This window comes from Salmo salar, chromosome 14 (assembly GCF_965601325.2).
Source record: "Salmo salar chromosome 14, fSalSal1, whole genome shotgun sequence".
Lineage (NCBI taxonomy): Eukaryota > Metazoa > Chordata > Actinopteri > Salmoniformes > Salmonidae > Salmo > Salmo salar.
In genome coordinates, this window is record NC_138304.1 from 30,317,302 (window position 1) to 30,330,234 (window position 12,933).

A 12,933-nucleotide genomic window follows, 5' to 3' on the forward strand; every position below is an offset into this window, starting at 1 on the left:
AAAGCCATGACAGGGAGACATAGTGGAGTGGTAACGCAGTTGCTCCTGACGTCACTTGGGTACACTGCAGCGTTCACCGAGAAGCTCTTGCTGCCAAGGGAATGCCTGACAGCTTGAAAGACATTTTAGACACTACAGTGAAAATGGTTAACTTTGTTAAAGCAAGGCCCCTGAACTCTTGTGTATGTTCTGCACCATGCAATGATATGGGCAGTGACCAAGTAACACTTTTACAACATGCAGAAGTGCGCTGGTTATCAAGGGGGAAAGTATTGACACGTTTTTTAAATTGAGAGACGAGCTTAAAGTTTTCTTTACTGACCATCCTTTTCACTTGTCAGACCATTTGCATGATGACGAGTTTCTCACACGACTTGCCTATCTGAGTGATGTTTTTTCTCGACTGAATGATCTGAATCTAGGATTACAGGGACTCTCCACAACTATATTCAATGTGTGGGACAAACTTGAGGCTATGATTAAGAAGTTGGAGCACTTCTCTGTCTGCATTAACAAGGACAATACACAGGTCTTTCCATCATTGTATGATTTTTTTGTGTGCAAATGAACTCAAGCTTACGGACAATGTCAAATGTGATATAGCGAAGCACCTGAGTGAGTTGGGTGCGCAATTACACAGGTACTTTCACGAAATGGATGACACAAACAACTGGATTCGTTATCCCTTTCATGCCCTGCCTCCAGTCCACTTACCGATATCTGAACAAGAGAGCCTCATCGAAATTGCAACAAGCGGTTCTGTGAAAATTTAATTTAATCAGAAGCCACTGCCAGATTTCTGGACAGGGCTGCGCTCAGAGTATCCTGCCTTGGCAAATCTCGCTGTTAAGACACTGATGGCCTTTGCAACCACGTACCTATGTGAGAGTGGATTCTCAGCCCTCACCAGCATGAAAACTAAATACAGGCACAGACTGTGTGTGGGAAATGATTTAAGACTGAGACTCTCTCCAATACCACCCAACATTGCAGAGCTATGTGCATCCTTTCAAGCACACCCTTCTCATTAACCTGTGGTGAGTTATTCACAATTTTCGATGAACATTAAAGGTTTTATATGTAAGATGGTTAAATAAAGAGCAAAACTATTGATTATTATTATATTATTATTTGTGCCCTGGTCCTATAAGAGCTCTTTGTCACTTCCCACGAGCCGGGTTGTGACAAAAACTCACAGTCATTCTTATGTTTAATAAATGTATCGTATAGTTTGTGTGTGGCAGGCTTACAATGACGGCAAAAAACAACATTTGAGAGTGCGCTGACCCTGGTGCTAGATGGGGTATGCAGCTGGAGGTTGAATGTTTGAAGGGGTACGGGACTATAAGAACTTTGGGAACCACTGTCCTACAGTAATCTATCAGATCAGGACATGCTCTTATACCAGGCCTCTACAGGCTGGACAGGATAAGAACACATCTACTGCTGCATGGAGGGGCTGACAGTCACACACAGAAGACAGCTATGAGGTTATACTGTATTTCCATTTTTTGCTTTCTATTCCACTGCTCTGGACATTTCTGGCATCCTTTGGTATGACGATTTTAGTTATTTCAAGTTGCAGTTGGAATGGATGCTTATAGAAAAGTCACCAGAGTTCACCACAGATGGAAAACATTGGCTACATTCATCTAAATTAAATCCACAAATCCATATGTTAAGATCAGGTGGATATCTGTATATTGATTCAATAAGACCACAGAATGTATCTACAGAGTGAACTGCATTCTAAAATGCTACAGTGGATATTATTGGGAGTTAAAAGCTCGTAGATTATTAGGAAATCAAAAGATGAAATTCTGGCTAGTGATTGACGCCATTTTGAGTCGCCCAGTAACGTCTTCCTAGGGTCCATCCGTCATCCATTTCCTGTCTGTTAAGGTGCATTGACATTTATCATCCCACAACTTTCATCTTGTGAGTCGCAGCCCCCCGGACACCCCTGGACCCCCCTGGACCTCCCACCTTTATATTATTGAATATTTCTGCTCTTAAATATTTATCATCTTTTAATTGATGTTTTCCTCTCTGCTCCCTTCACCCCCACCAGGGAACCAGCAGGACCCCAGCAGAGCCGGGCCCCCCATGTCCCCTCTCGGCCACCCACTGAGCACTGAGAGAGACAGGTGGGGCCACTTTGGCCATGGGGAGAGGGGAAGGAGTGGAGGGAGAAATTAAGGGAGGCGGGGGCTGGGGAGAGATAGAGATGGGGAGAGAGAGAGAAAGCGTATTGTGAAAGAAAGAAACCGAGAGAGAAAAAAATATATTGAGAAAAGCACAGTACAGTGGAGCGAGAGAAAGTGAGTTTTCGAGAGGTAGACATAATTTGGCTGACACTATAGCTCTTTAAATGCTACACTGGAGGGCTCTCGAATATTTCTAATTCAAATTCATTCAAATCCATCCAAAAAATAAAGGTTGAAGACATGGCAATAAAAATGACCCCGGGGTGGTGCCATGCTTTCTCCTGCTCCTGCTACTTCTCTACTGTGCTGTACGTCTAGTTCCATAAGGTTCAATGGGAGTCCTTCAGTTCAACCATCTCCATACTCATTTTCTCTCATTTCCAAGTGAGTAAGATCTTGTGGATGGTCCCTCTTTCCTCAGCCCTCCCCTCCGCTCATTTCCCATGCTTACCCCCACCCCCCACGCCACCCCCCACACCATCAACCCCCAAGTTCAAATTAAGAATTTATTTTAACCAGCGAGCAGCTTCTGTCGACACATATCGGCAGGCCTGATCAAAGGCACGCTCCTTTATCAGAGCGAGGAGGGCTGTCAGAAATAGGACATTAAGATTGAAAAACCTTCACACGGATGCTGCCGCCCGCCTGCCACCTCATTATTAAAAAATCCTCAAACTTTATTTTTTTCTGAGAGAGAGGAGCGGGAGAGCTCTCACAATATAGGTCACAGTGCCAGCCACATTACAGTACATTCTAATGCCACATGTGAATGCCTCCGAATGTATCTATGTACAGTAGCTATCCTCTCCTCTCCTCCTCTATGTGGCTGCATGGAATTTGATGCACTGCACACTGCTCTATCCCATCTGGACAAGACGAATACCTATGTAAGAATTCTGTTCATTGACTATAACTCAGCCTTCAACACCATAGTACGCTCCAAGCTCATCATTAAGCTCAGGACCCTGGGTCTGAACCCCGCCCTGTGCAACTGGGTCCTGGACTTCCTGACGGGCCGACCCCAGGTGGTGAAGGTAGGAAACAACACCTCCACTTCGCTGATCCTCAACACAGGGGCCCCACAAGGGTGCGTGCTCAGCCCCCTCCTGTACTCACTGTTCACCCATGACTGCGTGGCCATGCACACCTCCAACCCAATCATCAAGTTTGCAGACAACACAACAGTAGTAGGCCTGATTACCAACAATGACGAGACAGCCTATACGGAGGAAGTGAGGGCCCTGGTGGAGTGGTGCTTGGAAAATAACCTCTCCCTCAACAGCAACAAAATGAAGGAGCTGACCGTGGACTTCAGGAAACAGCAGAGGGAGCACGCCCCTATCCACATCGACAGGACCGTAGGGGAGAAGGTGAAAAGCTTCCTATTCTTCGGTGTACACATAACTGACAATCTGAGATGGTCCACCAACACAGACAGTGTGGTGAAGAACGCACAACAGTGCCTTTTCAATCCCAGGAGGCTGAAGAAATTCGGCTTGGCCCCTCAGACCCTTGTCATGGAAAATCTTACACAGGGACACCTGAAGTCAATCTTACATGATTCATTGTTTACTTTCAGCGCGCTGGAGAGGTTCCAACCAACTCAATGCACCATGTACACATGTCGATCAGGAGCTATTACGGGGCATTCCCGTTAGTTCCTTTATATACAGGTTACAGACACGTTACATAAGCATAGTTCATAGGGTTGGTTCCGGCATATGTCTGGCGCCGTCTCCTATCTTAAGTTAAATAACATATTCTTGGCATTCTGCCAGACGGTCCTAAAGAGGAGGTCATGATGGCCCCCCCTCATATCTTTAGCAGGCACCGGCAGGAACCAAGGATTGTTAAAGACACCAAAGACAAGATTAACATTTTCAAGACTGTTTCTTCACAAAGCAAAATATCCTTCAGGCGAGGTGCATCAAAGCTCAGACCGGGAGACTGAAAAACAGCTTCCATCTCAAGGCCATCGGAATGTTTAATAGCCATCACTAGCCGGTTACCACCCGGTTATTCAACCCTGCACCTTAGAGGCTGCTGCCCTATATTCATAGACATGGAATCACTAGCCACTTTAATAATGGAACACTAGTCACTTTAATAATGTTTACATAATGCTTTACTCATCTCATATGTACATACTGTATTCTATTCTACTGTATTTTAGTCAATGCCACTCTGACATTGCTCGTCCTAATATTTATATATTTCTTAATTCCATTCTTTTACATCAGTTTCTACATCAACATTGAAGAGGTGACTCTGGGATTCTGGCCTTCTAGGTAGAGTTGCAAAGAAAAAGCCATATTTCAGACTGGCCAATAAAAAGAAAAGATTAAGATGGGCCAAAGAACACAGACACTGGACAGAGGAACTCTGCCTAGAAGGCCAGCATCCAGGAGTCGCCTCTTCACTGTTGACGTTGAGACTGGTGTTTTGCAGGTACTATTTAATGAAGCTGCCAGTTGAGGACTTATGAGGTGTCTGTTTCTCAAACTAGACACTCCATTGTCCTCTTGCTCAGTTGTGCACCGGGGCCTCCCACTCCTCTTTGTATTCTGGTTAGTGCCAGTTTGCGCTGTTCTGTGAAGGGAGTAATACACAGCTTTGTACAAGAGCTTCAGTTTCTTGGCAATTCCTCGCATGGAATAGCCTTCATTTCTCAGAACAAGAATAGACTGATGAGTTTCAGAATAAAGTGCATTGCTTATGGCCATTTTGAGCCTGTAATCGAACCCACAATCGCTGATGCTCCAGATACTCAACTAGTCTAAAAAAAGGCCAGTTTTATTGCTTCTTTAATCAGGACAACAGTTTTCAGCTGTGCTAACATATATGCAAAAGGGTTTTCTAATGATCAATTAGCCTTTTAAAATGATAAACGTTGATTAGCTAACACAACGTGCCAATGGAGCACAGGAGTGATGGTTGTTGATAATGGCCTCTGTAAGCCTATGTAGATATTCCATTAGCCGTTTCTAGTTACAATAGTCATTTACAACATTAACAATGTCTACACTGTATTTCTGATCAATTTGCTGTTATTTTAATGGACAAAAAATGTGCTTTTCTTTTGAAAACAAGGACATTTCTGTGACCCCAAACTTTTGAACGGTAGTGTATGTTGTGAATTGTTAGATACTACTGCTCTGTTGGAGCTAGGAACACCAGCACTTCGCTACACCCGCAATAATATCTGCTAAATATGTGTACGCGACCAATGAAATTTGATTTGATATTACATTTTTATGATTCACGCGGCCAAACTATTACTGAAGGATGTAGAGCAAACAACCGAAACAACACGGATGCTTACATGATAAAGGAACCACCACATGTCACAGGTAACACAGATGGCATCATTCGCCATTAAAATCGTTGCACCAAAAGGAATATATGAACACTAAGGAAAGGAAATCAAAGCGCATGAATGAGAAACATGATTTGATTTTCTCTCTTTCTTTCTCTCTCTCTCTCTCTCTCTCTCTCTCTCTCTCTCTCTCTGTGAGTGATAATATTGAACGAAGCGCCTTGCCATGCCATTAGTGCAGTCGAACAACAAAGGAAATGAATAATAGAGAATATGATTTGAGAAGTGCTGGAGTGAAAGAGTCCTTTCCTCTTCCTGCTGTACGAAGCGAGCCCTGCAGTGCATTGATCTGGGGCTGCCTCAGCCATCAGCCGACACTATGATGTATACCACTAGCTTGCACTACAGTAAGAACTTTACATCCAGACAACCCCTCAGAGCTAAGACACTTTATTACAGATACACACGCATGTAAGCATGTACGTCTGTTGTAAGAATACAAACACACTAAGACACACACACAGGCACACACACACCCTTTCTCTTTCTCAGACCCAGAGCTTAGTCCACTCCGATTCTAGCTGGAGCAGGCACCATCTTCCACAAAACAGCCCCAACCAGCCACAGCCAGGAGGAGAGAATGAAAAGCAGATATAAAAGAGAGAAGAAAGAAGGCGGAGCATGTGGTTATAATTCCACACAGGCAGTGACGGCAGTTGTAAAGCCAAGCTGTGGATCTTAAGCCTGTTCCACACTCTCTCTCTGGGTAAAAAGCACTCTGCCTCATTAAACCTTCCATATCATACTGTTCCTGTCCTCCGCACTAGCTAACTAAAATGCTGTCTTTCTTTATTCTTTACCGGAGACCTATTTTGTTATCATTTCCCCCTTTTTCCTATTCTGTTATACATCAAACATGAGTGTGGCGTATAGAATAATAATACAGTAGGTACCTGGCTGTAAGACACAATGAACATACAGGCTCATAGAGGAACACTGCTGGGGGTCTTCTCTTGAGCCAAGCCCTCGACACATCGCGTCTGATTTAGGTAGGGGCTTATCAAGGGGCTAATGGGTATTGTGACCATGTCAATCACTGATCAGTGGCCTACAAGCATGAATAGAAGCTGATGTATTATTTTTTACATCCAAACAATGGACAATGGTTTAACCATAAAGCCCTGTAATGTTGGATCTACAATTTAAATATAAAGGGGTTTAAAACCAATACTGTTCTTGATCATTGGTCCAAAATCATATTTTCTCAAGGCACTATATAACAGGTGAAATGACATGAAAGACAAAATGACATGAAAGACAAAAATGTGCGGCAAATTATTCAAAACAATAACAACAATCTTGTCCTATATCTTAGTAAAGTTCTGCAACTTCTACTAGCATCCTTTACATTGCATCTGACGAGGGGGTTAAAAGAAAATCAGCCATACAAACTCAAATGAGAAAAGTGAGAAATTAATTTGTGTGCCCTCTTGATTTCTCCACAGGCAGACATCGATCAAGTCGCTGCTGTTTCCCCTCACTCAGGAGATGGCGTCTAGAGGGAGGAGAGGAGAGGAGAGGAGAGGAGAGGAGAGGAGAGGAGAGGAGAGGAGAGGAGAGGAGAGGAGAGGAGAGGAGAGGGAGAGGAGAGGAGAGGAGAGGAGAGGAGAGGAGAGGGAGAGGAGAGGAGAGGAGAGAGGTGTGTGTGCGTGTGTCTGAGGGGGTCATTGTAATCAGGGGCTCTCATTAGCCCGCCGTTGGCTGTGGATGACAGGAGGTGTCCCAGGGAACCAGGGGAAACAGGAGCTCATAAGCCTAGCGCTTCATCTACTGCCGCTGGGGTGGCTGAGGACGAAGCCTGCCTCTCTCCTCAACCAACCCACAGATATACGGAGCATGACTCTCCCCAACCAACACCTAGACATACAGAGCTTGCTTCTCTACCAAACACCAGCCAACACCCAGACATCAATACAAAACACTACAGCCGTAGACTAGACTGGCATGGGCCTGGTGCTCTTGCCTTATGCACAAGACTGTTTTACTCAGAGATGGCCGAGGAAGACAGGTAAATACTGAACAGACACAAATACACTAAGAGGGGGCTGAGGGAAAGAGACCAAACTCTCTGACACAAAACCAATAAAACAACTCATCAGCACAGACACACTGTAGTAAAACAGCCCTTGTGTTTCCCGTTTCTGAATTTCTCTGTCTGAAGGGGACCAGAGAGGGAGAGGGAGGTGTGTAAATGCTACTGGACTCACTACAGTGCTAGGTGCCAGGCAGTGTGTGTGACTGTGTGAGTACCCAGGGTCCCCAACCTGCTGGGCAAAGCCATCCATATCAGGTTTAAAATAACCACAAATGAGACTTAACCTTTAGCAGAGACAAATGAAATGAAAGAATGGTCGCGTGGTGCATGCGATCAGGAGCAGGCCTCATTCATATGGGGCTCTCTGTGAGCCTGACCTGGATTACTACTCTGTTCCTGGAGGGCCTACGGTGAATGCCACACCAGCAGACAGGACACATTCATCTGCTCTGTGAGCTCTATTCTACCTCTATCAGAGGTTAGGAAACAAAGACGTGAACACACACACATACAGCAAAGTCGGAAGTTTACATACATTAAAACTCATTTTTCAACCACTCCACAAATGTCTTGTTAACAATCTATAGTTTCCGCATGTCGGTTAGGACATCTACTTTGTGCATGATACAAGTAATATTTCCAACAATTGTTTACAGACAGATTATTTTAGATTATTTCAAACAGATTGTTTCAGATTATTTCACATTCACTGTATCACAATTCCAATGGATCAGAAGTTTACATACACTAAGTTGACTGTGCCTTTAAACAGCTTGGAAAAATCCAGAAAATTATGTCATGGCTTTAGAAGCTTCTGATAGGCTAAATTACATAATTTGAGTCAATTGGAGGTGTACCTGTGGATGTATTTCAAGGCCTACCTTCAAACTCAGTTCCTCTTTGCTTGACATCATGGGAAAATCAAAAGAAAACAGCCAAGACCTCAGAAAAAAGATTGTAGACCTCCACAAGTCTGGTTCATCCTTGGGAGCAATTTCCAAATGCCTGAAGGTACCAGTTCATCTGTACAAAGAATAGTACACAAGTATAAACAAAATGGGACCACGCAGCCGTCACACCGCTCAGAAAGGAGACACGTTCTGTCTCCTAGAGATGAACGTACTTTGGTGCGAAAGTGCAAATCAATCCCAGAACAACAGCAAAGGACCTTGTGAAGATGCTGGAGGAAACAGGGACAAAAGTATCTATATCCACAGTAAAACGAGTCCTATATCGACATAACCTGAAAGGCCACTCAGCAAGAAAGGAGCCACTGCTCCAAAACCGGCATAAAAAAAGCCAGACTACGGTTTGCAACTGCACATGGGGACAAAGATCGTACTTTTTGGAGAAATGTCCTCTGGTCTGATGAAACAAAAATAGAACTGTTTGGCCATAATTACCATCGTTATGTTTGGAGGAAAAAGGGGGAGGCTTGCAGGCCGAAGAACACCATCCCAACCGTGAAGCACGGGGTGGCAGCGTCATGTTGTTGGGGTGCTTTGCTGCAGGACGGACTGGTACACTTCACAAAATAGATGGCATCATGAGGGAGGAAAATTATGTGGATATATTGAAGCAACATCTCAAGACATCAGTCAGGAAGTTAAAGCTTGGTCGCAAATGGGTCTTCCAAATGGACAATGACCCCAAGCATACTTCCAAAGTTGTGGCAAAATGGCTTAAGGACAACAAAGTCAAGGTATTGGAGTGGCCATCACAAAGCCCTGAGCTCAATCCTATAGAAAATGTGTGGGCAGAACTGAAAAAGTGTGTGCGAGCAAGGATCCTACAAACCTGACTCAGTTAAAAAGGCTCAGTCAGGAGGAATGGGCCAAAATTCACCAAACTTATTGTGGGAAGCTTGTGGAAGGCTACTCGAAACGTTTTACCCAAGTTAAGCAATTTAAAGGCAATGCTACCAAATACTAATTGAGTGTATGTAAACCTCTGACCCACTGGGAAGGTGATGAAAGAAATAAAAGCTGAAATAAATCATTCTCTCTACTATTATTCTGACATTTCACATTCTTAAAATAAAGTGGTGATCCTAACTGTCCTAAGACAGGGAATTTTTACTAGGACTAAATGTCAGGAATTGTGAAGAACTGAGTTTTTAAATATATTTGGCTAAGGTGTATGTAAACTTCCGACATCAACTGTACCTCCCCCCCCCACACACACACACACACACACACACACACACACACACACACACACACACACACACACACACACACACACACACACACACACACACACACCACACACACACATGAATACAATATACACACAACGCATGCATTTTACAGCATCTGATTTAAATGCTCTCTCTCAAACAGACATGCGTGCCTGTGCGGGCACTCGCGCACACACACACGCACGCACGCACGCACGCACGCACGCACGCACGCACGCACGCACGCACGCACGCACACACACACACACACACACACACACACACACACACACACACACACACACACACACACACACACACACACACAGGTGAGCAAACACACAAAGAGCAGTAACATATCTTAATGGTTGAAACACACTTCATTCCATAGATCACACGCACGCTCCACTTTCCAGACCCGAATTATGAAATATGAAATGGAGCATTACCGCTCAGAATGGCAGTCTGCCCAGGATTGTGCTGCTCCTCTATCACATTGTCTTCTACTGCCAGAAAGAAAGAGAGGGGGAAGAAGCGATTAACAGCAAGAAACCAAAAACAAGTTTCCACTTGTCAGACACACTGAGACTTTCTTTCTCCCTTTTTTCTACACTATCTTTTTTATTTTTATTATTTACTGTATGGAAACTCTCAGGAGATTTCAACAGCTTTCAACAGCTCAACCTGTTTTTTTATTTTTTATTTTATTTCACCTTTATTTAACCAGGTAGGCCAGTAGAGAACAAGTTCTCATTTACAAACTCGACCTGGCCAAGATAAAGCCAAGCAGTGCGACAAAAACAACAACACAGAGTTACACATTGGATAAACAAACGTACAGTCAATAACACAATAGAAAAATGTATGTACAGTGTGTGCAAATGTAGTAAGATTGGGGAGGTAAGGCAATAAATATTCCATAATGGCGAAATAATTACAATTTAGCATTAACACTGGAGTGATAGATGTGCAGATGATGATGTGCAAGTAGAGATACTGGGGTGCAAAAGAGCAAAAAATAAAAATAACAATATGGGGATGAGGTAGTTGGATGGGCTATTTACAGATGGGCTGTGTACAGGTACAGTGATCGGTAAGCTGCTCTGACAGCTGATGCTTAAAGTTAGAGATGGAGATATAAGTCTCCAGCTTCAGTGATTTCTGCAATTCTGGGGTTTGGGAATCCACAAGCCTTTCATATGTATGAAGATCAGCAACAAGGTAGGCAACCTCCCACGTAAATAACATATTGGACTGAGTAATGACATTATGAATTATGAAATTCTCCCAAGAAACCCTCTCCCAACATCAACAGTGACAAACTGAAAAACACCTTGATGACTGCATAAGTGAGAGGATATCTCTGAAACAAAATAACACCCCATGTATTAGACAGAAGATGTAGATAGAAAACACATTTAGACTAAAATGGTACTGTCACAGCATTAATCTAGAATTTTGGAGGATCGAGTGTTGCGGCGGTCTAAGGCACTGCATCGCAGTACTAGAGGAGTCACTACAGACCCGGATTCGATCCCGGGCTGTATCACAACCGGCCATGATCGGGAGTCCCATAGGGCGGCGCACAATTGGCCCAGCGTCGTCCGGGTTAGGGGAGAGTTTGGCCGTTGTTGTAAATAAGAACTTGTTCTTAACTGACTTGCCAAGTTAAATAAAGGTTTTTGGGGTATGATATTTATTCCTCTGTAACTTTCTCACACATCATTACTCACAATTCATTCAGGACAATGGCCTACAATGCCAGCCATATCAATATATTTCTGAAGTGATATTTGGCTGTACAGGCTAGCATGAGGGACAAGAAGTACTGTAACGCCCTGGCCATAGAGAGGGGTTTTTTGTTATTTATTTTGGTTAGGCCGGGGTGTTACATTGGGTGCGCGTTCTATGTTCCTTTTTCTATGTTTTTGTATTTCTTTGTTTTGGGCCGTGTGTGGCTCCCAATCAGGCACAGCTGAAGCTCGTTGTTGCTGATTGGGAGTCACACATAAGGAGCATGTTTTTCCTTTGGGTTTTGTGGGTAATTGTTTCTGTTAGTGTTTGCACCTGACAGGACTGTTGGTTGTCGGTTTTCTCTTTTCTTGTTTTTGTATAGTGTTCATGTTGTTCAATTAAATATTAAATGATGAACACTAACGCCTTTACAAGTACCTAGCCACAACGAGGTTTGTTTTTTAGAAAAGTCAGCTAACCTTGTAAGCTACCTTGGTATAACTAGCTAGTTCAATTTCTCTCATGAGTATAAAGACTACAAAATGTTAATAAAAACAGCATATTTTATTGAACTATAAGGTTAGCTGTGTTAGCCCAGTCGCTAGCTTATCCAGGGTCAGTGATACATAGACCAACCATGTACTGTCTATGGGAACAACTGCAATTATTTTGCAAGCAACATTGCTAAAATGTATAAAATAACATTTCATTAACCTCATAAAATGGTATCTGGAATGCTCATCTCCTGTAGCCTAATTGACATATCCTTATTTCCATACTGTACCTAAATTACAAGGGTTGGATTTGCACTAAACAACTGTATATGTTAGCACTTAAAAGGCACATACAAAATCTGGAATATACTGTACATTGTCTACTGGTATCATTTTAAATTGAGAACATATATCTCAACATGTAAACAATGTGTGAGTTTAGCTATTCTCTGCTACAGATAATAGATGCCCATAAGGCCAGTAATACCATCATTTTTTATTTTATTTGACCTTTAACTACACATGTCAGTTAAGAACAAATTCTTATTTACAATGATGGCCTACCCCGGCCAAACCCTAACCAGGATGACGCTGGGCCAATTGTGCACCGCCCTATAGGACTCCCAATTACGACCGGTTGTGATACAGCCTGGAATCAAACCAGGGTCTGTAGTCATACATCATACTACGTCATACTGTAGGCCTATGGCTGCATTAGTGATGCATGCCATATAATAATGTGCAAAATGGATTCACATAGCTGATATACTGAGAGAGTGACAATCAAATAAAACAGATTGTAGATCTTACAACTAGACAAAAAGTAAATGTTCATTTGAGAATACAACACAGAAACACAGACATATTAGAGACAGAACCCCTCTTTATTGCAGGATTGTGATGTTTAA

General features: G+C 43.1%; 1 protein-coding gene across 6 annotated transcripts in view; it reads right to left on the reverse strand.

Moving 5' to 3' along the window:
* The window catches only part of LOC106569178 (zinc finger protein 521), a 169,254-nt gene that overhangs the window by 144,808 nt on the left and 11,513 nt on the right, over positions 1-12,933 (reverse strand). For all 6 annotated transcript variants that reach the window (XM_014140256.3, XM_014140254.3, XM_014140250.3 and 3 more), the window contains exon 2: positions 10,247-10,303. In XM_014140256.3, the coding sequence (XP_013995731.1) occupies positions 10,247-10,303 (57 nt within the window). The remainder of the gene's footprint in view (positions 1-10,246; positions 10,304-12,933) is intronic.